The sequence below is a fragment of the Erithacus rubecula genome, assembly GCF_903797595.1.
Source record: "Erithacus rubecula genome assembly, chromosome: Z".
NCBI classification, from domain to species: domain Eukaryota; kingdom Metazoa; phylum Chordata; class Aves; order Passeriformes; family Muscicapidae; genus Erithacus; species Erithacus rubecula.
In genome coordinates, this window is record NC_136661.1 from 9,197,588 (window position 1) to 9,221,698 (window position 24,111).

The 24,111-nt window shown below is 39.1% G+C and overlaps 2 protein-coding genes across 2 annotated transcripts; one reads left to right on the top strand and one right to left on the bottom strand.

Moving 5' to 3' along the window:
- Positions 1-194: 194 nt before the first annotated feature.
- Positions 195-17,989, bottom strand: GFM2 (GTP dependent ribosome recycling factor mitochondrial 2). Its single transcript, XM_079330022.1, has 22 exons — positions 17,696-17,989; positions 17,398-17,489; positions 17,010-17,099; positions 16,376-16,460; positions 15,331-15,376; positions 14,295-14,392; positions 13,229-13,354; positions 12,741-12,829; positions 10,127-10,215; positions 9,828-9,888; positions 9,546-9,731; positions 7,683-7,763; positions 6,888-7,036; positions 6,257-6,397; positions 6,077-6,176; positions 5,359-5,548; positions 4,060-4,136; positions 3,429-3,567; positions 3,124-3,309; positions 1,524-1,639; positions 1,113-1,295; positions 195-684 (listed from the first exon to the last, which is right to left on the bottom strand). Exons 1-22 carry the CDS (start codon positions 17,706-17,708, stop codon positions 556-558), a joined length of 2,466 nt encoding a protein of 821 aa, XP_079186148.1. The 5' UTR covers positions 17,709-17,989; the 3' UTR covers positions 195-555.
- Positions 17,990-18,149: 160 nt separating this feature from the next.
- Positions 18,150-23,481, top strand: NSA2 (NSA2 ribosome biogenesis factor). Its single transcript, XM_079330058.1, has 6 exons — positions 18,150-18,277; positions 18,485-18,672; positions 20,238-20,388; positions 20,759-20,938; positions 21,718-21,910; positions 23,205-23,481. Exons 1-6 carry the CDS (start codon positions 18,275-18,277, stop codon positions 23,270-23,272), a joined length of 783 nt encoding a protein of 260 aa, XP_079186184.1. The 5' UTR covers positions 18,150-18,274; the 3' UTR covers positions 23,273-23,481.
- The last annotated feature ends 630 nt before the right edge of the window (positions 23,482-24,111 follow it).

Below are 24,111 nucleotides of genomic sequence, written 5' to 3' on the forward strand. Positions count from 1 at the left end.
AGAAGTATCCATTTCTCTTACTTGCTAAACTCAGGTAGAAATTACATCCAGTCCTGAACTCTGGTTTACAACTGGTTCCTACCAGTAAATGTAATACCTGTAAGTTGTACAGTGTAAAGTGCTTATTAACCATATCCTTTTATACAGCTGAAAACAAGACACAGAGTGCCAAAACTGTAAAGTTATTTCAGTGATAGACTACAATTTCACAAACTTTATTTACTAGATTACAAAAACTGTCCCAGTGGCACATTCAGGTGGACTTAGTGCTCATTTCTATGAAGACTATTTGCATCACTTAATCATTACAGATGGCCACAAGATAAGAATCTGCAAAGCAACAACTTGGGGTTGCAATCACCTGCTTTGCAATCACCAGGTTATGTCAGCAGAGCAGAGTCTCTTGAACCTTCCGTGGACAGTTATGTACAGTGTCCTCATACAGCTGCTAACTCATTATTAGCCATCACCAGCTGGTCCAAGATGAACACACTGGTGTACATATGAAAATATTTAACAGGAGGATTGGAAAATACTGTCCCTAGAGAGTAAAGATCACACCAACCCCATCCTCCTCTGAAGAAGTGCACTTTGCTCTTGACTGCTCAAGGCTTGGTAACTGGCAAGCTCCAATGTGAAGGTTGCTGAGCCCGATGTTAGAGAACGCAAAACTGTTGAGTAGCCCTGGACAAAATGGAGAACACACATCACTCAGGTTAGGGTAAGGGGAAGATAAGTTAGCATAGTAAGCTATGTAGGCCACAGAGAGAAAGGAAAAGTCTCAAAAGTATACTGCAGTGTACTAGCAAGTTAACTTTCCAATATTACAGTATTAGAATGTCAATACATGCATGAGTCAATAATCTTTTTAAAAAGCTGCTCTCCATAAAACCTATTTTAGTAGTATTCACTACTTCTCTAAATTTCAGTTGAATACATGTTGGTTTAGCAATCTGAATTGGGCATAAAAAAGCTACTCAATTTGTGGGCACTTCCTTCCAACCTTCAATAATAAAAATACAATTTTAAAAATTCAGAAAAGTAAACTTAAGCCAAGTATTTTAAAGCTTATAAAAAAGATCAGTTTTACCATTGCTAAGGTAATCACATACCATCATTTCTGCTAGTGGAACAGCGGCAACCACAACTCTGTTATCTTGACGAGACTGGATTTCCTGAATATTACCTCTCCGCTGTGCAAGATCAGCAAGTGCTGCACTGAGATGATCTTCAGTTACTGTGATTTCTAGGTTCATCAGGGGCTCCAGTATTTGTATACCAGCTTTTTTCAAAGCCTACATGGAAAGGAAGGAAGTTACTCTTATGGACTTTTTCAAATAAAACTTATGTAAGTACTTACATCACTGAAGCTGACTCCAACTCAGAACTTGCAAAAGCTGTACATTCTCAGCAAGGGCATTACAAGGGTATGCAAAGAGGAACAAGAACCAGATACTGATACACATCTATTTCCCCAGCAGAACATGCTACTGTGTTTACAGAAGCTTACAGTTTCACTGTACCTTTTGCATGCAACGGGAGACACAGGCTGATACCATTGTGTGCGAGGTGTCTGGGTGCACTGTCAGCGATTGCACTGTCACATCTATATCTTGAACTGGGAATCCAAGCAGAGGTCCTAGGCAGGGCCATGAAGAGATAAAAGAAAAAAAAATAGCTTATTTATTTTTTAGAAAATTATTAAGACACAGGCAAAAATTTTTCAGAATTAACTTGAAGTTTCTCTCTTTCCTCTTTGCTCTTTCCTTCCATGTCGTCCCCCCAGGAGTGTGTCTGCTGGTCATGTTCCTCATTTTGAGGTTTTGTCATTACCTCACTTTGCCAAAAGAGACAGAGGAAGGACAAAAGGAATGCAGAATCATACTTTCTTATTCTCTTTATCAAAAGCACGGGTAATTTTCAGAACAGGAAGCTCCGGCATATATTCGTCCAACCACTACCAAAAAGTTATTTCTAAATGTATTGTATTATCTAAAACTAGTCCTGAACTTAAACAAGTTTATCATGGACATCATGGAAAAAGTAGGGAAAACTTTTGTTTTTAACCAGAAGCCAGAATATTCTCTGTATTTTCCTTCTGAACACAATATAATCACACATAACTAACACATAACCAAAGCTCTAGGGTAACTCAATTCCATAAAGGATAAACTAGCATCCTGGGCAGATCACCTCCCTCCAACCCAGGACTCTCCACCAGACCGAATTCTACTAGACTAGATGTGAGGCCTCAAACATCTGAGAAAAAAAAAAATCACTTTTTTTTTAACAGAGAACATGGCCAGGTACTTTTATTTTTTTCTAAGTACTTAATGGCATCAATTTTAGGCTGGAGACAGCATGGTTCCGAAGTTTCTTCAAGAAGCATAAAGAAAGCACATGGTTAAGAGATTCCACAGCCAAAGATGGCAGATGTTCTTGAAATCCATGAAACAGCTTTGAAAAATCACTTCATTCTGGTTCTTAAAGAGAAATTCTCCTTTGTTAATCCACTACCTATTGATTTTACAGTAAGGTGGTTTTTTGTGCACAAGTTACTTAAAATTTCCTATTTTTAATCAAAAGTCATGTTTAAAAACACATTTAGTCCTTGAGAAAACACAGACTTTGCAATTAGGTAAAGCTTTTTGCTGAAAACTCATGCATATATGAAATTTTAAAAATGCATTAGTAACAGTAATAGAGTGTAATACATGCTGGCCTATGAAACCATTTGTTACATCACTATGCTTTACATGATGTCATCAAGTAAATGCCTTATCTCCTATACCCATAGAGGTATAAAAAAAATATTTATATAAATATATATACAAAAAACAAATTATAAGAATTCCAAGCTCACTGTTGAGTGACTGAGAAGACAACAGCCTTAAAAGCAAACCAAAGGGATGCTGACTTCCATTCCTGGCATATAGAAAAAGGTGTCTGGCAATTTTTGTAGTTGAAGACATTTTGTAATCTTCCGTTGTACCTTATATATATGTTAATCATATGTATATGTACTATGTTTTAGTTTTCAAGCTACCAAGCAGTTTTTCCTGCTAGAAAATTGCTTCTTACAAAAACATCAGACCAGTATAGCTAACACAGCATTTCCTTTACCTTGGATGCATGAATTTGTGATTCCGTTTTCTATAGCTCCTTGGAGTTCTTGGGGCAGTACTTCACTGACATTCTCAGCATAGCTGATGATGGGTTTTGTTGTTGCTCCTTCTCCAGACCTAGGCCTCACCTCTACCTCTGCAGTTACACAGTGCCGCTTATCACCTACTGTTTTGTCTAATATATCTGCAGGGGGAGGAAAAAACCAATATATAAAATTCATCTGGAAGTTACTCATATATTGTTTAAAGTAAATCAAGGTACAAAACCAGAAACAAGATGTCCCTTCCATTCACTCATTTTACCTTTAGCTTGGGCAGCATTTAGGATGGTTTCTCGGTATGCTATTTGAAGAGGTCCCAGGTAAGTCTCAATTCCATATTCACGCTTGATTCGATCATGAATGATTTCTATGTGTAGTTCTCCCATCCCACAGAGGATAGTCTGGTGAGAAGACAATTAAGAGCAAAGTGGAAAAACATAAAAAACTCACGCTTTAATACAAATTCTTCAAGCAAAGACTTGCATGCTTCAAATTGTCTCTTACAAATGCTTCTAATTTTAACGGCTACAATACTTCAAATTCTAAGGACCCTAGAGAAACACATGGCTTTAAGTCCTCTGACATAAACATCATTTAAGTGAGAAAGTTGTTACCAGTACTATGCTCGCCATAAAAAAGATAATCTTACCTACTTAAAGACTACATAATTCAAATCCTTTTAAATACAGAATTGTCAAAAACATGCAGAGCATGGGTTGACCTTCTCTGTTCAGTAAAGCACAAGTGCCCAAGACACAGAACCTTGTATCATAGGATCATTGAGAGAGTCCTTTTCATGAAAGAAAATCTCAATATGCAAATGAGCTAACTAAAATGTGGTCTTGATGTTCTAAAGTAGTGTTATAAAAGGAGCAATAGAAGATTCATCTTACTTGTCCTGTGTCAGGATCTGGCTTCACTTTTAAACTCGGATCTTCACGCTGAAGGCAGCTCAATGCATTATCCAAGTCTGTACAGAAATATCAAACGTTATATCTGAAGTGAATGCAATAATTTGAAGATCAGAGTAAGTGCCTAAATAAAATTTTCCTCAAAACAATCAAAAGGAATCCTAGGAGCATAGATTTTGGCAAAGCCAGGTCAAACTACAAGTAACCAGCAACTTTAGATTTTATCCCACAAATTAACTGTGCCACAAAGTGCTTGAATTTAATTATTATATGTGCTATTCTCAGAGTGATATTTTGTGCATCTCTGATGACAGACTGCAACCTACAAATTATTCATTAAGTCAGTAAATAACTGATAAGAAAAACACCAACTGTTACATGATTTACTTAAGTATTTCAAGATGAGTTTGCCATGAAATGGTTCAAATGAAAATGTACTTAGTTTTTTATACAGGGTTTTGGGGTTTTTTCTCATTTTCCCATTATCTTAACTGCTGAGGGAAGCAGCAGAATGATGAATCAAGAGTTGAGACTGCATTCATCAAACCTTACAGTCTTTGGGGGGAAAAAAGCAACAAAAGCAAACTAAAACATCCAACACCACAAAATCTGTAACACCTTATAACCCAGTGGCTCAGCCTGCGGACATATGGCTCCCAATCTGTTTTCTACCTTACTCCATTCTGTCACAGTAGACTGGTACCTACCCCTCCTCCTCTTCACCCCCAAACAACCTCAGCTTTGTTAGAATAAAGATGAAGAATTTAAAGAGTATTTCCAAAAAGATTTGCAAATTTAATTTCCAAAATTACCAAGCCATCTGATACAGATACTGTTGGGAAAGAGTAAGATTACAGGACTGTAGGGATGAAAGGATGAACCCCCAACTAGACACAAAGAAGTCTTGATATATTATTGTGTAAAACTGAGTGCCAGCTGAAAAAAAAGAAGTATTTTAAGGTTATTTGTATTTGAGACACTATGAAGGTTATTTGTACTTGAGACACTATGTACAGCCCACCACTGGAACAGCAGCAAAACTCAGTACCTCCATCCCTCTATTTTTAAATGAAGAACTACTACTTTTCTAGACACTAAAACTAGAAAAGTAGTGGTACCACTACTGCTTGACCTAGTAATAGCAAAGGATATGGTAAATCACGATCTGAAATATACTATCAGTATAAAAAATACCAGAAAGAACCATAGTAGATCACTGGCCATTAAGTTTGTGCAACTCACTCATCCAACTAGTCCAACCAGTTTGTGGCTGCATTGTACCTTGTTGTCTGGCCATTGAAGGTGGTTCAATGGTACAGAAGAAGACAGGCTCAGGGATCTCAACACCAGCCAGCAGAAGACTGTCTACACCACTCACAGACCTCTTGTTTTCCCCAGCCTCCCTTCCAGCTCGGCGTGCTGCAGCAATGGCTGAAGCCTTGGATGACACTATGGTATCTCCAGTGGCACTCTACAGATCAATACAGAAGTAATGCAAAAAAAACCAAAACCCAAAAACTCCAAACTCAAAATGTATGCCAAAGCTGGTTACATTTTAGAAACTCTGTGTAAATGAGATTCATGCAGCCTATTCAGACAGTAAGAAATTTTTAAACTAATAGAAGCAAGCATTAAACACATTTATTTGAACTTGAAACTTGCTTCTGGGTAACTGATTTGGGACATTATTCCCCACTCCCCACAGGAGTGACATTACACTGTATTTTAAGAGTTACAGTACTAATACAAGCTCAAACCCTAACCAAATACACCTTCAGCTTTCAGTCCTTTCTAATCAGTGCTGCAGTTTCCAGGTCAATTACTGATATTTGTACACTGCAGTATTTAATTTTAGGAGGAAGTACATCTAAATGTACTTCAAATAAAGCGAGTTTACATATGTCAGCATAATCAAGAACACATCTGAGATAGAGTATCGCAGAAGTAGAAAGCACACTAGTGCAATAAGCTATTGTACAGTATCAGTATTTTTCATTACCTGTTTTAACCCAACAGTCAGGGCAATGTTGCCCGGCATTAGTGATGGTATTTCAATTTGCTGATCAGCAAAAGGCAGGAGCAGCCGGCTCATTCTCTCTCTGAAAATTAAATTCTCTGTTACTCAGGACTTTAACAGGCATTCCAACACTACATTGAACCACAGCTCTATCTTACTCACGTGCAACTTTTGTTAATATTATATACAGCTGACTGAGGCTTCAATGAACCTGAGTAAACACGAACAAAAACTAGTGGTCCACGACATTTATCATGAAGAACTTTGAATGCCAGAGCACACAGGTCATCCTTGTACCACTGTCTGAAAAATAAAAAGCACAACAAAAAGCATACTTCTAGGATTAATCCACTCATGCTCACATTTACTTAAATTTTTGTTCATTTAAGAGGTGATCTGTTTCTTACTGCAATGTTAATGGAGGCAGATTTTCAAGAACCATAATTTGTGCCAAAAAATAATAATCTAAACAGTTCAGCTCCAATAGGATACGTAATATGTGATTCAGACATTCCTAAACAGGATTCTTAGATCACATTTTTGTACAATGAGAATGTTCTCAGATTAAAAAAAAGATTTAAGAACTTCAAAGTGCAAAATTTTACAACTGGAGATAAATGCATTCAATTCCAGTACTCAAGAATATTTTTCTGTCCACACATCTACTATTATTTAATATCTAAAGAGGGTAATTATTTTTAAAGAGTATGAATGGTGTATTAATATATTTCATTTTCTCCTTTTGTGTTTTCCTACTGATTTCTCCTGCATCTCCTCTTTTACCTGTACTTACAGAAACTCGTATGAACGCTCATTAGGTGCAGGCAAGTACAGAGTAATAGCATCCAGTAATGGCTGCACCCCTTTGTTCTTCAGTGCACTGCCACACAGGACAGGGACAGCCTTCTGAGCTAGCGTGATTCTGCGGATAGCAGACTGCAACTGCAAAAAAGTAATTATTTTCTGTTAATGCATGATCTACAATTTAGCCTTAAGTTGCACTCTGGCTAATAAAAGATACTGCTAATCAATCCCCAAAAAGCTAAAAAGTATGTCTGTAAATACAACATCACTCATCCAAACTCATTTCACTGCTTTTAATAAGCTCCAAAACATAAACCCAAACATTTAGATGCTAAAACAGAAACAGACCTGCTGCCGTTCTTGTTGTAACAGTCCTTTTAATTCAGTATGTTGTAACTCACTGCTTTCAACATGCCGTATCTAAAGATCTAAACATTTAAAAGTAGCTGAGGTGCTATATTTGTCACAAACTGCACTGAGTCTACCTGAAAGTTCCATTCACCTTTCCCTAAACTCTTTTGCAGAAGTCTAATTCTCAAAAAAACAAGAAAACTCCATCTTCCTGAATAAATGTACCCAACTTTTAAAATTATCCCTGGCATGCCTAAGATTCATAGTGTGTCTTTATAAAATTCCTACTAAGTCTGAAAACATTCTGTTCTAAATTCACACTATTACATAAGAATGAAAATAAAAAAATCTGCAAAATCATAGTTGGTATGTGTCAGAGTAACCCAAACCCTTGCAATAAGAGCTAGTAAACACTTGTAAATGTAAAAAATACCTTGTCAGCTGGTATTAAGTCAAAATTTTCACTATTTTCTCCTAGAACCAGTTCAGCAAATTCATCATCCAGATCTGCAACCTTAAACAGAACAGGTCTTTATTATTTGGCATACAGCAGTTTCACAAAAAAGTTACATATCTTACTTACTTATGATATAAAACTTCACAGAGCAGGAACAAAGCCTTTAAAGACATCAGCGATTATAAAATAATATTAAATTATGGAAATGAAGGCTTCAAGAAAGGATAGGGGAAAATATGAACACTTAAAAGGCAAACATTAGTGGGAGAGAGAATGCTTTAAATTCTCCCTGAAATGGAAAAAAACCTCCAGCCGTACAGTGACAGCCATGAATGGTTTAACTCATGTACTTCAGTCCTGCAAACACAGTAAAGTCTGAAGTAAGCAGCATGCAGCCTTTGCAAGCTAACAGATACTGAGCTGGAAAAAACAGACAAGCATCAGGGCATTTCGTCAAGGTAGGTACAAGAGTATGTCTCTGTTTTCAAATCGTACCAATTATCTTGTCATGTAACTTAACTCCTGAAACGTCTAGCCTACATCCCTGCACTGCCACAGACTCAGGACATCCAAGCACAGAAAAGCACTCTGCCCTCTCCTACTGGCTACAACACCAAATGGCCAAATTCTGAAATAAACCCTTGATAAGCAATTAGAAATCTTATCAAGTTAATAGTTAAAACGTGAGAGATAAAGGAAATAGTTTATTTAATTAAGTGAAAGCAAAGTGTGAAAAAGGGCCAGTATTCAAAATGCTACATATTACAGGGTTTCTGATAAGCAATATTAACTGCATAGGAAGCATTTAAAAAAATATTTTACAAAAGCAAGGTTATCTCAACTATCACACTACTTTCCTCTTTCAGGAAGGGTCCAGAAAACAAAGAGGGGAAAAAACCAACACTGTTCTTGCAAACCTTTCTATCTGACAATATATTTCTAAAGATAAAAGGCCGCATATTAATGCTGCCATTTAAACCTACTACGTTTGAAAACCAGATTGTGTATGTGTTCTACTGAACTCAAAGCAATATAAAACAGATCTCTCAAATTTCAAAGGAAATGGAAAGCTAGCATCATCTCTTTATGAACTTGCAGGTTATTTAAACTTGTGTGGAAGGCAGCCCTTCCAACAAAAAGGATCGATTTATGACTGGATTAAGCTGTTTCTAACACACCATTTAGTGCCATTTCAACCAGGCTGCAACATCCCATTCACCTTCTAGCTTTCACTTCAGAAGAGCATGAATAATCTGCAGGTTTCAAGTCACCTCTGTCAGGTTTTGTGCGAATGTACCAAATACATTTTGATATCTAAGACAGTAGACACTGTCTGCTTTTAGCTTCCCCAGCACAAAAGACACTGAAAAATTGTGGGAACTCCATTGAAAAAACACCAATGGGGCCGGAGAGCAGCTGGAGGCCCAGAGAGATAATTTTTTCTGGCTTGGAGAGGCTAAAGAGGGATACAAATAATGTCTCTTACTACTTGAAATAGTGGTAGTGGGCCTGCTTCGGGGAAAACAGAACTAGATTTTCCTCAGAGATACACAATGAAAGCACCAGCATGGTTATTTCAGCTTGCAACACAGTAAATTCCCACCGGACATAAAGAAATTATGATCAAGCACTGGGACAGGCTGCCTACAGAGAATCATTGTCCTTTGACTTGAAAACTCAGCAAGCCTGAACAAGCCTGAACAAGACCTAATGCTCAAGTCAGCCCTGTTTCAAGCAGGTCACTTAACCAGACACCTCCAGAATTCCCTTTCAGCTTATTTTATCTACTGCTCTATATAAAGGTTTTAAATATACTATGTCTTTACTTTAGAACTTTACTTGTTCTATTAAGGTATTTCTTGCATCCTGGACTTCTTGGAATAGGTTTGGATCATCAGTCTCCAGCAGCAGCTTTCGCTCAAAATTTTTGCCATCATCCAAATCAGAAGTAGGTCTCCAAATTATTTGCTCCTTAGTCACAACATCAACAAGTCCTCTGAAGGTCTTGGCTTCTCCAATAGGCAACTGCAAATAGAACAGAGACTTCAGACAGCTGCAAAAAAATAAAGAAAGGAGTTCCATTCAAAAGAAAGGAAACAAGCATTTAATTTCTAAGCTTACCTGTAATAGTAAAGGTTTTGTCTTCAACTTTTGTTTGATGCTTTCAACAGCATATGTAAAACTACAGAAAAAGAATAGATACTAAGTTAAATAAACTTGATATTATGTCTATTAGCAACATAGACTCACCATTCGCTATTTACTGCAAAAATTACTCCTAGAATTACAAAAAATATGCATTTGCATAACCAAAAAAGTATATAGGATTAACATAACTGGGTTGTTCTATGCTTAACAGGAAAACACTATACATTCTTTTACAAGCTTTTCAGCAATGATTAAAATAACTGCCCAAATACCTTGCCCTGTTTTTGTCCATCTTGTTTAAAAAGCAAATTCGTGGTATCTGGTGCTTGTCTGCTTGTCTCCAGACTGTCAGAGTCTGTGCCTAAAGCAAAAGACAAAATGGAAACATTAGTGTCAACAGCTGAACTATGGGCTCCCGAAATGAATGTCACTGAAGGTCTGAGCTCCAAGTAGAGAAGGGAACTGTGTTTTGTATTGTGACAATTCTGTATGTAGCATCACAGATGAACTCCACAAGCAGCTTTGTCTTATCTTGTCTCTCAGCTGTTGTCATTATTCCCTTTCTTCCATTAAGGGCATGCAGGCATAGTGGCAAGGGAATGTGAAGAAAAACTAAGCATTACAGGGGGCATATGTGGGGGAAATTCCATAATGCAGTGAATTTATGATTTATTGCCAAATTACTTAGGCACGTACTGGCAAGCATTTCTGTGGCTACACATACAACACTAAAAATTTCTGTAGTTCTCATAGTAATTTGTGTATTCTGAGCCATTTATCATAAGTATTTTTATTTGAAAATGAAATCAGGTATATATCAGGTATATACTGAAACATTACATGCTATAAAAAGTCCAGTTCTAACTTGCCTCCATCTTTTCTGAATTTTGTTGAAAAGGCCACCGGGTAGGGAGAAAACCTGCCTGAAAATTACCTATTTTCTACATGAAACCTAAAATGAGAAATTGATATTTATTTCATTCCATTTGTGGAGCTAGTCAGAAGCATTCACCTCAATCAACATTTGCAAAAGACAGCAACAAAACAACAAAAACATCCCAAACTTATAATGGTAATCACACTTATTTGCTCCTTATGACCATGGAAATTCATGTGCACTACAGGATTTAAAATAAAATGGTCAGCTTCCTGAAGGTGAGTTTTGATAAAAGCACTGAGAGAGATAATACAGAGAGAAATCTCTGTGTATTATTTCAGCCTGATTTATTAATTCTTTAAATGCTGTGGGAAAATAACTGAGAGTTACTGGAGGCAAAATCAGAGAAAACTGGAAAGGTGCATTCACCCTCTAATGGAATTTGTAACTGTAGAAATCACAGGCTGAAAAGCAGTTGCTACTCCCTGGATAAGATGTGGTCAGCATGCCCGACTTCCCACACACAATACATGCTGAGGGGGACTAAATGGAGGCTGGAGCAGAGTGGAGACACTGTGTCCAGGCTCTGTTGAAATCTTTGCAAGAAAGAGAACTCAGTGGTACCTTGTAGCTGACAAGTCACACAGCAGCTGTCAACCAAGGGAGAAAAAATAAGATTTCTTGCTGTTAAACCAGGAACCGTGGCAAGATCACAGACATATACCCCCATCTTCAAGGTGACCTCAGATATAACACTCATATTACCCACCTATGACCACACCCCACTGAACATGATGAATGACTACAGTCACTAAAGCTCCACCTAAATACAAAAATAGTATAAAAGTAAATTTAAAATGGGGATAAGTTAAGAGACTTCTGGGAGCTTCTGGGATCAGTCACCAGGCTGAACTTGTCTTCATTCCCACAGCGACATCTATTGAGTAGAACTGTACTCCATCCATGCTGAATGACTACATCAAGCTAGCTTTGGTTAAGGATTAGAGCTGGTTAGCACATTGCTTTGAAAACATTTTGCAGCCAGATCCTATTACCAGAAGTCTTCAAACCTTAACCTGTCACAGTTTTCAATTACATTAATGAGGAGTGTTATTCCATAAGCTGTTAAGAGTCCTTTAAGGGTGCTAACAGTTGTCAGGCTGTGTTGCATGAATATGAGAGACTCTGAATTTAAGAGAACTGCATAATTCTGTACTTTTCAGAGAGAATACTGACATTGAGCTATTCATGAAGGAGATACATAGTAATAACAATGAGCGGATGGAAAAGAATCAGAGTAGCAACAGTAAGCGGCTGAGAAGGTACATTAAAGTAGCAAGTAGGTAGACTTGCAGATAAAATATAGCAAAGTAACAAATAGGTAGAAGAGGCATGACTGACTTAGGGTGCTAGATTGCTTGAGCCAAGAGGTGGAGAAAGTGCCGTAAAAATGCGTGAAACCAATCAATAAATAACAAGTAATATATGGACGATGCTAATTAACCAATGATGAATTTGCTGGCCTCGCATGTTGCAACAATGTTTAAATATAAAAGAAGCACTGTACAACTAATAAACGGATTAGACTTGCATCATATTGATGTGTGAGTCTTATCTCATCATGAAGATCCTTCCCTAGCTACGGCTCTGACAAACAGTTGCTGGCACAAGTAACATACTGTGCTATGGAGGCCCAGGGTCTCTCTTATGCTGTTAGCATGTGTCCCTGAGGCACCAACAGACCAATTAAGGATCCCTCAGAAGGGTGTGTTTCTGTTTGCATATGACCCTGAACAAGGTAGTTGAACCACACTCTGATCCAATTGACTGTTCAGTGAAGAGTCCCCAGGTTCCTATAATGGGACACTGACAGACTGAACCGGGCACAAGAGTCTCATTTTTCCCAGGGAACTGACAGATTAATCAAGCACAAAGTTTGAGAAAATCTCTCCCCTTTCCCATGACAGACTGCACACAGATGCAAAAAAAAATCTAACAGTTGATTTTACCTCAACACCAGCTGAAGCATCAAATACTGCTACTGCTCCATCCAGGACTCGCAAACAACGCTCAACTTCCACAGTAAAGTCCACATGGCCTAAAAAACAACCTGCCTTTTATACCATCATAATTCAAACAGGCAACATCAACAGGACATTACACATTTAAACAATATTTTTTTCTTCCAAGTAACATCAAAACAACTTTTTTTCTTTACTTGCAGGGAAATACACCTATGAAATAAACAAGCTTATTATAATGCAATCCTAGAACTGAGAACAATTTAATGTGGAAACATCTGAACTCACTTTATATAAGCTAGATCTGGAATCAGCTAACAATAATTATCCAAAGCTGAACAGAGCTTAGTACAGGCATTTTTACTGAGGCAATTAACCCAATTAAATTTTGCACCATATTTAAGACAAAGACACTTTGCGACAGTCCACCACACCCTCCCTCCCTTAATACTATGAGTACAACTAAAGAGCAGTACCTGGGGTGTCAATCAGATTGATTCTGTAGTCCTTCCAGTCAAAAGTAACAGCAGCAGACTGAATGGTAATACCACGCTCTCGCTCTTGTGCCATAAAATCTGTCACCGTGTCTCCATCATCAACATCTGCAAACAGGAAGCAGGATTGGGTAGGCAGTCAATTCAAATCTGAAACTGTCTTTGAGCACAAATGTCAAGAAAGAGGTGGAAATAGTCCCTTTTACATGTATATATGTATAAGTAACGAAAATTAGCCTTTTTAAAAACACTATAATGCCGGTAATTTACCCAGGCTCCCTTTCCTAGGAATAAATGCCCTGCAAGTCAAAGACAAGCAATTCCAACAACCTTTTTGTTGTTCTTAATCCTAGTAACACCAAAAGAATCTTAAAAACCAGACAAAGTCCAAAATCAGCTTTAAAAAACCTGGCTGCACTCATTGTGTGGAATGTGACTGACATTTTGAAATTTTGTAATCAAAAGGTAATTAAATCAAAAGTAAAGTATACATAAACAAATCAACAAGTAAGAGGTTGGGTTTGCTTACTTTTTAATAACAAGAGAAGCAGTTCACATTTTTAAATTAGCAGAAACCCAAGTTCAACTGCTTCACAAGCCTATCATCTTTTATCAGAGAACAGCAAAAAACTTATAAGGTAATAAAGAAATACAAACAGAGGCTGCTGTGACAATTTCAATCTTGAAGAATTCTATTAAACTTGCCATGTCTTTTGAAATTAATGGATACTTTTTGTTACTCTGGTTTCTTCACAGGTCAAAAGAGAACTCAAAAAACTCTTCTACCAGAACGGCCAATGAGCAACCAATAAAATAAGGAGATTCTCTAATTAAATGTTAAACAAAATATAATGTGCTGAAAATAAAAGAAAAATATCAACCTAGGATATCTGAAAGCAAAATTGCCTTAGTACACAAAGGAACAACCATTAAAATTCAACTGAACTGCAGCACAACTTTGGAACAACTGCCACCAGCAACTGTACTGCATGTAATTGTACACCATTAAATGTCTTAAACCCACTGAAATACAAGAAGTATTTCTAACCTCCAAGCGATCTTATATATCCAGAATAGTACAGCATTCTCTCTGTTGTCGTAGTTTTGCCAGCATCAATGTGGGCCATAATGCCAATGTTTCGGATTCTGCATAAAGTGAAAACATTGTGGTTAGTGAAGTAAATTTTTAAACCTGTGATAATTCTTATTTGCTTAAATAGTTAATATTCCCTGAGAATAGCACAGTGGATTAACAACATTGTTCCTCTGCTGCATACCTGACATGGTGTACATTCGAACACTCAAGAATATCAGTATTGATATGATGGATTTTCTTCAAATCAATAGTACTGAACAGCATTGCAACAGGTTTCCAAGCTCCTTCTTGGGGTCATGCTCACCCATCTGCCCTTCCAACAAACAGAAGAAGCCTCTCTTCTCTCTTGGCCATCCCAATCCCTGACACCTGGTGCCCTAAACAACTTACTGCATATATACCTTTTAGGCCCCAAATACAGAACACCAATGAAGCTGTCCTTGATCTGGTTCAGTCTACTCTTCCTTCCAGTACCTCACCAGCAGCTTCCAGAACTGCTTTGCTTGCTCTGTGCAGCACAGGCTTGCCATGAGCCCCCATGGCCAGCAGTAATGCTGGCCTGACACCACCCTCAGGGACACCCCACCCTCAGCAGTCTCCCAGAGGAATTCCAACCCTAAGGCACTTCTTTGGCAGCTTGGCCCCTAATTGCCTTGACCTCATCTAATGTGGCAGAGTTCTCCCACTAACACAAAGCCCTGCCCACTGCAAGCTTCCAAGCTGCCAAGACATCCTCCCCCCTTCTTCAGCTGCCAGTAACACCACAGCTTCCCTAACAGCCTGCTTTTGGTTATCATGGTGCAAGCAAGAAACAACACAGGACCACTGTGCCACCAGCGAGTACTCTATATTGAAAGGGTAAAGGTAACCAAGTACTAGCTTTATATTTAACATGCAATGAGATAGGCAGGGCAACAACCTACAATTCTTTATCATATCAACTGCTCTGACTGAAGTTACATCCCAACAATAAACAAGCTTAATGTACCTGGATATATGAGGATTAATGACAGAATGCAGAGACTTAACATCTCCTGGAAACAAACAAAATGAAACAACTTTTCAGACAGAACCCAATGTAGAAACATATATTTAAGAAAACTTCTAAAAACCTTATATAATAAAAAAAGAATCAGAGCAACAAGTCATGACAACCTGTAATCTCTACTACCTCCAATTTTTAAAGACATGTACTTAATTTTAAATAAACATCTCCCCACCTCAAAAAAGAGAAATGCTTGAAAAAACAAGCTGTAATTTAAAAACAATAGGAAAAAGCCAACACAAGAAAGTATCATCTTACTCTGCAGAAGCATACCTCAATTCAAGACAACTGTAATGCTGACATTCATATGAACTGGCAATTAGATAATAAATTTGAAAAGTTATTTTCCCTTTAAGCCATAAAGCTATACAGCACAATTCTCAGGGATAAAAGGCAAGCTGACCCATGTTGAGAAAATAAGGGACTGGGAAGACTTAAATGCTACTTTCTTGCAAGATACATTCTTTCTAATACAGTTCAGCTAGAAAATAAGGTGTCAAGCTAATTTTTTTATGAAACTAACCTAAATTCAGTTATTCAAGCTTTTGAAATTTTGTTTCAGGAATATTCATTTTACTTTAGTTAATCTTTGATAGGCCACACCAAATTCAACAATATTTAAGCTAAAATTCCTTCACCACCTACAGATCATCTGTCTGATCAGAGACACACTAAAGTAGCATCTTACAGGAACCCTTAGTGAGGAGTTCCAGCACACTTCACAACTGACCTGACTTCTTATAACATTTGTTATACCTTTGTTTTTTATTGTTTTCTAAAGGCTTTACACTGTGAACCAACCGAGAAGCAGCAACACAAAACTATTCAGTCCTTGACCCACTTAAGTACTATTTATGTTTCATACACAAAATTCTAAAAAGAATAACCAAAAGAATACCATAAAAAATAAAGTATACAGAAGGTAATGTTTGTTCTTACTCAATTTTAGATCACTCCTTACAATAAAGAAAACAACATAAACTTATACCTGGTGGAGAACTGTAGTTTCTCAGACTGCAGTTTTGCTGTGGCACAGTCACAACTCTCATTTTTGTATTTCTGAAATACATGTACTTGAAAGAAAAAAGAATAATATAGAACATTTATTGTTACAACTAGCTGCTTTGTAGCTACGTTTTGGCAGTTGTAGAAAGATAAACTAAAAAAAAATCTACAGGAACAGATATTGTGGCCATGTTGGTTATTTATTTATTTATTTATTATATTTATATAAGGTCAAAACACTATTTAAAAGCAGAGGCTTGAAGATGATGCCCACACTGAAGTTTGAACCAAATTTGATCCCAATAATGTTTGTGATATTCTGTAAAAATCTGGGCAGCATCAAAATATTTTTTCAGTAGAAAAAATTTTAAAATAAATCTCATTATTTGTGTACGTAATTTAACAATGACAAGAGTTAAGCAGTCAAAAAATTCACAAATTCAATTCCCAACTCTGAAGTCCCATTCCAACATGAAAGCATGCATTGTCCAGAGACTAACTGTTAAAGACAAAAAAAAAACAAACAAAAAACAACACCCCAATTAAAAAAGCTTACTCAGAATAACCCAAGTGTTTCCCTTGCTCACAGAGAAGTATCAAAACTGGGGAAAGTTTACCTTATTGCACAAACTTGATGACTTCAATGCATTCACTGAAAATTTCCCCATAATTCTCAACATTCTGGCTTTTGTCTCTAAAGCTGTTCCCTGGCAAGATAAATAAACGTTATACCAAATGTTTATGACAGGAAACAGTCTAACTATGTTCCTTTGACATAACTTAATCACAAAACTTCATTCTTTTTGATGGGAAATCAGGTTAATATTTTTCAGGCTACTGCTCTGCAAGTTGAATCAGTGTCAGATCTGTAATAATAATGTTATTAAGCCCTAAAAATGCGCCATAAATGTATGCCCACAACCACTAAATATCTTTCTCACGGAAATAATCTATTTGTCAAGGAAACACTAAAGCATAATGATGAAAATCAGAGTTTACACTCACTTTCAGACAAGCTCCGGAGAATCGATTACTGGTGAACAAAGGGAAAATAGCTTTTCTAGTCTTGAAGAAGAAAGGATTGCAGGGCAAAGTACCTATTTAGATCAGAAACAACAAAAAATATTATGACCTTATAAGCATAGCCAAAAATCACTGCAACAAAAAGTCCAAGTGCAGCAGCGTCAAAAGCATCCCTAGATGAGAGCTAGTTATTTGAGGAGATATCACTGTTCAGCTCCCGTGACTTTATGCTTCGCAGTAGCTTTACAGTGATTGTAAGCGGCTCAGCTCACACGCTCACTGCACTCCCGCATCCTGCACGCCTCCGCATGGCGCGGCGCACTCCGCTGAGCGGGCAGCGGGACGGGCGCGGCGCCTTCACGCTGCCCGCGACGAGTCCCCAGGCCGAGCCCAGCCGAGTCCCGCTAAGGGCCGATCCCGGTGGCTCTCTGCAAAGCGACACTTCCTTCTTCGCCGCTTTACGAACCTCTGGGGCGTTTCGGCGCCGGCTCCGGGCCAGCTTCTGTCCCCGGACCTCCCTCCCGGCCCAGCCGGGACCGCGCGGGCCCTGCCCTGTCAGCACACCCGCCGGAAGGCAACCTGCTTCTGCCTTCCCCCGCTACCTCACCTCCCTGCCGCGTTCCGCTCTCCCGCCACAACCTGAAAGACCAGGCAGCAAAAAGCGCCTCCTCGGCCTCTCTCGTTCCGTTTCTCGCCCTCTCTCTGGCCTCGTCAAGTCCGGTGCAAAACCCTCGGGGGATGCGGACCACCGCCTCTCCGCCGGAAGGAACCAAAGCGGCACGGGGGAGCGTTTCCAGCCGGGGCCGTTTCGCAGGAGGCCCGCCCTTTCCGCCGCGGAGGAGGCCGCGGGGCTGCCGACATGGTGGGAGCCGGGGCGGCGGGACGCGGGGCCGGGGCGGCGGGATGGAAACGACGGTGCAGGGGAGGGGCGGAAAAGCTGTGGGAGGCCGAGTGGGCCCCGCAGTGAGGATGCCGCCGTCCGGCCGCCGCCTCCCCGCGTGTGGCGGAGGCGCCGTCCCTGCCCCGCGGGGCCCCGTGCCCGCTGACCGTGCTGCCTTTGTGCCCACAGCCGCAGAACGAGCACATCGAGCTCCACCGCAAACGCTATGGATACCGGCTGGACTACCACGAGAAGCGGAGGAAGAAGGAGGGCCGAGAGGCGCACGAGCGGTCCCGCAAAGCCAAGAAGATGATCGGGCTGAAGGCGAAGCTGTACCATAAACAGCGCCATGCCGAGAAGATACAGATGAAAAAGACGTGAGTGTCCGCCGCCTCTCTGATACCGTGCCGTCATCCTGACTCTTGAAAGATGAGACGAGACGTTGATATTGTTACAAAGAGCTGAGCATTGCTTGGGTCCCATGTTATGGTCTTAAATAGCGATCAGGCTGCAGAAGGAGAAGGGGGCTTTGCCGCAGTAAATATATTTCAGAGTCCTCTCTTTTAAATGAATGCCAGCAATTCTGCTGATAGAATTACCCCCTAAGAGAAGTGTTGATGATCAGTAACCATGACTAGTGTAATCATGAGAAAAAAAGTGAACGCATTTTCTTGGATCTTTTACATCAGCTGCTGTGTTAGTGTAGCAAGAGACAGCACACATTTTTTTAATGGTTAATAGAAAATTTATGGTAGCATACTCAGTATTTAAGCAGGAGGCCTGTCTTCAAAGATAAACAGCAGGGTCAATCATAGACCAAAAAAAAAAAAAATTCTGTAAATTTTGTCTGTTTTCCGGAATTTGAAATCCATGATGCCTGAAAACTAGGCAAGGAAACAGTACTCCATAGTATAAGGTCTATAGAGCAGGTATTTGTTTATTCAATGCTGGGAGTGAGTGGGATAGCTCCACCACAAACCCACTTGTCCATTCTTTGCACAGTGCTAGCTTTTGTTCTTTTCTAACTTAATGTGCACATTATACTTTCTTAACCTTCAAATTACAACATATTTTTAAACTATGTTATTATGTAAGCCCTTGTGACACGTGCATGGTTTCTGCACCAGGTAGTCCTGCACCTCAGTCCTCATGGTTGTTTTTAATGAAGGCTCATAAATCTTCCTCGGGCTTTTCATCCCTGCTTCCTGCACTGTAGGATTGTCTGCTCAAATAGCCAGTGGTTAGCTTTTTGCAGTTAGCTTGTTCTGCTACATTTTCGGATTTCTAAAATGTGCTTCATTCATATATCCTGTTACTAAGTAACTACTCGTTTCTGTATAGCTCCAGCTTTTTGCATAGCTCAAGCATGTGTTGTGTAGGCATCATTAACAGTCCCATTAATTGCTAATGCACTTCATACCTGTCCTCTGTGTTGTTTTTGCTGGTTTCAAAATGTAGATAGCTGTTTTCCTCTGCCACTTCTAAAAATAATGGGTTTATTAACTCGTTATTAGTCTGTTGGTCTTTTTTCCTCCCAGTAAATGACTTCAAAATTAACAAAACTTTGCTCCTTTTACAAACACACATTCCTCACATAGGTAAGCATTGCCATCAAATCTCAGAAGAGGAATAGAATGGGTTTCTTTGTCAGCAGGGAGGAAGGCTGCCATCTTGTAAGGTGCTTGGCTGCTTGTTTAGGTCACTCAGAAATTCCTTAAGGAGGTGCATGTCCTGCTTGTGTTCTTGTCCTGGTAGGAAGTGATAAGATTAAGTAAAGTTAGTAGGTTACTAACTTAGTAGTATTCCTTAAATAAGAATAAATAATACTTGACAAGTATCTCTTGAAGAAAAATTTGAGCAGGCATAGGCTAAGCTGAAATGGTGCATCTAAAAATAAGTCTTTTTTTCTTGTGCTGTTGATATTGGTTTTCTTTTTTTGCAGCATTAAAATGCATGAGAAGAGAAATACAAAGCAGAAGAGTGATGAAAAAACACCCAAAGGAGCTGTGCCAGCATACCTGCTGGACAGAGAGGGCCAGTCCCGGGCCAAGGTCCTCTCTAACATGATCAAACAAAAAAGAAAAGAAAAAGCTGTAAGTAAATGTACCAAATGTACAAGTGCAAGTAAATGTATCAAAAACCTAAAATTATGTGTTACAACGACCACTTTGTATTGCTTATGCACGGGTTACTTAACAGCCTTCAAGTAAAGACTAATTAAAACATGAAACCTTGAGTAACTGAACAGTTGAGGACAATGTGCGCATATGCAGTATCTTGATTTTTGGAACTTTTAAGTACTAATTAAAATTGTGGGCTATGTGGGCTATGACTTCTATAACAACTGTGGTCTACTCCTGTGCTTTACAGAAATCTGATTTTATGCTTTGGTTTGTCCCCTTTCATTTAACTATGTGACATGTAAGAATAATGATGATCTTTTTTTTGTCCATTTACTCCTAGGGGAAGTGGGAGGTTCCTGTGCCAAAGGTTCGTGCACAAGGAGAAACAGAAGTTTTGAAGGTGATTCGTACAGGAAAGAGAAAGAAGAAGGCATGGAAGAGGATGGTTACAAAAGTTTGTTTTGTTGGAGATGGCTTTACTAGGAAGCCTCCTAAGTACGAGCGATTCATTCGACCAATGGTAATGTTTTAGTGCCTTAAAGAACATTTAAGTAATAATTCTTTTGATTTACTCTTTTGATTTTCTGTGGTAAAGAAGCTTTCTTGTATGATAATGCATTTGATTATTAGTCATGTAGAATATTCTTGTTAGTTTCCTTGCAAAAATATAAATCTCTAATAGCAGGGGGGTGGGGAGATGCCTCTGCAGTCCAGTCTATGTGAAATAGCTGCTTTTATTCCTGTAACTCACATGATGCCAGTAAGTTAAAGCTACAAGCTCTCAAATTAGCATGGGGAAATCTTTGTCAGAGGTACTTTGCATAGCTTTTAAGAATGGAGGTATCTTTTTCAAGGTGCTGTGATTCTCTGAACTGCAGAAGCCCACTCTGGACTTCAGAATTCCATCCTTTTGGCTTAAGTAAGCTTGAAGCATAGTTGTGATTGTATCCAAGGGGAAAGCTGTGCCTCCAGACTGACCTTCAATTACACAGCTAGAGGAGCAGTACCTGGGCTCTGTCAGCCTGGCAACCCACAGGCAGAAAAGCTGGATTCAGTGAGATAGTGTTGTTTTTTTATAAATACTCATTCCTGTTCCCTTTCAGGAATTAACAATCACTGTGCAGGCTGCCTGTTGAAGTGTGCCTCACTACTAGTTTGATGCTCTTACACAGCAGCATAGAAAAGACTTTTTTGATGCAAAAAACATAAAGAAGGGGACATAATTATTGAAGTGTTTAACTAGATCACTTGTGAGAGCTTAAAGCAAATACTAACTCATTTTAACATTTTATGCAACAGGGCTTACGTTTCAAGAAGGCACATGTGACACACCCTGAACTTAAAGCTACTTTTTGCCTACCTATCCTTGGTGTGAAAAAGAATCCATCATCTCCTTTGTATACACAACTGGGAGTAATTACTAAGGGTACCGTCATTGAGGTGAATGTGAGTGAGCTTGGCCTTGTGACACAAGGGGGCAAAGTTATCTGGGGTAAGTAAGTTTAACTAGTTTTACTAGTTACTATACTATACTATACTATACAGAACTACTTTTTAAAGTTTTTAGTTTTTTATTGCATCATGTATTGTTAAGATCTCATCCTCTAGTCATAATTGATACATTGTTAGAAGTTAGGTTTGGGCTGTAGCAGAAGCAACTAATAGCAACTTTAAGAATAACTTGAAGTGTTAGGCTTTCCATTCACTTTTTGAAATCAAATTAGCTATAGTCCAGAACAACGACTGAGCTTGATTGCCTGTGCATCATATTGAGCAATGCCACAAGTCTGTAACCATGTGAATCATGAACAATTGAATTACATTAGCAGTGGAAGTTCTATGTAGGAACCTCATCAACAGATTCTGCACTTGGGGTGGAGCAGCCAGGGTTGTGTGTATGGACTGGGTGGAATAGAAATAGGCTGGAAAGCAGTGCCATGGAAGGGAACTTGGGGACCCTTGGGGGCACATGACTCAGCAGTGCCCTGGCAGCCAGGAGGGCCACCTGTGTCCTGGGGGGCATCAGGCTCAGCATCACCAGCCAGGCAAGGGAGGGGATTGTCCTGCTCTGCTCTGCACTGGGGCAGCCTCACCTCCAGTGCTGGGGGTGGAGGGGAAGCTGAGGAGCAGCTGAGGTCACTTGGTTTGTTCAGTCTGGAGCAGAGGACACTGAGGGGAGACCTCGTTGCAGTCTGCAACTTCCTCAGAGGGGAAGCAGAGGGGCAGGTCTTGATCTCTTCACTCTCATGACCAGTGACAGGACTTGAGGTAACAGCAGAAAGCTGAATCTGGGAAGGTTTAGTCTGGTTATCAGGAAGAAGGTTCTGGGTCCCCAGGGAAGTGGTCACAGCACCAGCCTGGCAGAGCTCAAGAGTCATTTGAGCAATGCTTTCAGGCACTTGGTGTGACTCTTGGGGGTGTCCTGTGCAGGGCTAAGAGCCAGATTCAACGATCCTGAACTTCCAACTCAGCATATTCTGTGATTCTGTGATCTTCATAGGATCAGATTGACTTCATTTAACAGAGGAGTTCATTTGGACAGTAGGAAACCTAAGATTTTTTTTTTAATTCTCTCAGAACTCTAAATTATCTATTTATAAAAAAGTGCTTGAATATAATGTTTTGAGAACATAAGTTTACACCTCAGGAGAACATAGATTTAGATTTCAGAATGCATTTGATTTCCTGCACTTCAGAGACTTGATTGAATTTGCAAACATAGAAACATCTAATCCATATTAATTATTTCCAGGTTTTATACACATGTAAATCTCTTTTCTCTCTAGGGAAATATGCTCAAGTAACTAACAATCCAGAAAATGATGGCTGTATTAATGCAATTCTACTTGTTTAAATTGGATAGCAAGCATTGGATATAGACACCTACAAAATAAGTGGACTTTACCCAAATTTACAGAATCTGTGAAACTTTCAGCCATTCCACAACAGTGGCCCCACAAGCCAATGAGGAACTTCAGCCAGAAACAACTGCTCACGTTTTTATATTTATGTTTTCTCAGCTGAACATTGTCCAAATAAAAAGATTTAATTTTTATTCTCTGCTTATGTGGTATGGATTTGATCTATATCTTGTTGGTTTTACAGTAGCCATTTCCTTGCTTAGGTATGTTGTACCTAATTCAGGTCACATTCCCATAGGGAAGATTTCCCAGTGGAAATACAGCCACTGTCTCAATGTGCTGCTGTAATAACTAAAGGAACAGAACAGCATGCTAATTTGTATTCAACTTCTAGAAAAGCAGAAGAGCTAGGAGGCTGCAGCTGGAATCTTACTGCAGACTAACATTAGAAATTAAGCAGCAAGTCTGATCCTTGCCCCTGCAGAATCATGGGCTTGGGAACACACAGGCAGCAATGAAGATTGTGTTTTACAAATGAGTGTTTGAAATTGCTTAAAAGAATCACTGGCAAGGGCACCAGAAAAATACATTTAATATTAAGCAGCAGCACAACGAAGCTCATTGGTAAGATTCACTCTACTTCTACAAGACAGTTAAGGCACACTAAAGAAAAAGCAACACAACAAACCAAGAAACAAAATCAAGTAAATTGAAACAGAAATGATGTGTGTGTGTGTGTGTGTGTGTGTGTGTATGTGAAAAAGGATAGAAAGGGCAAGATTAAAAATGAAAACAGCCTAAAAACCCAGCAGCGCTCAAACTTAACCATACT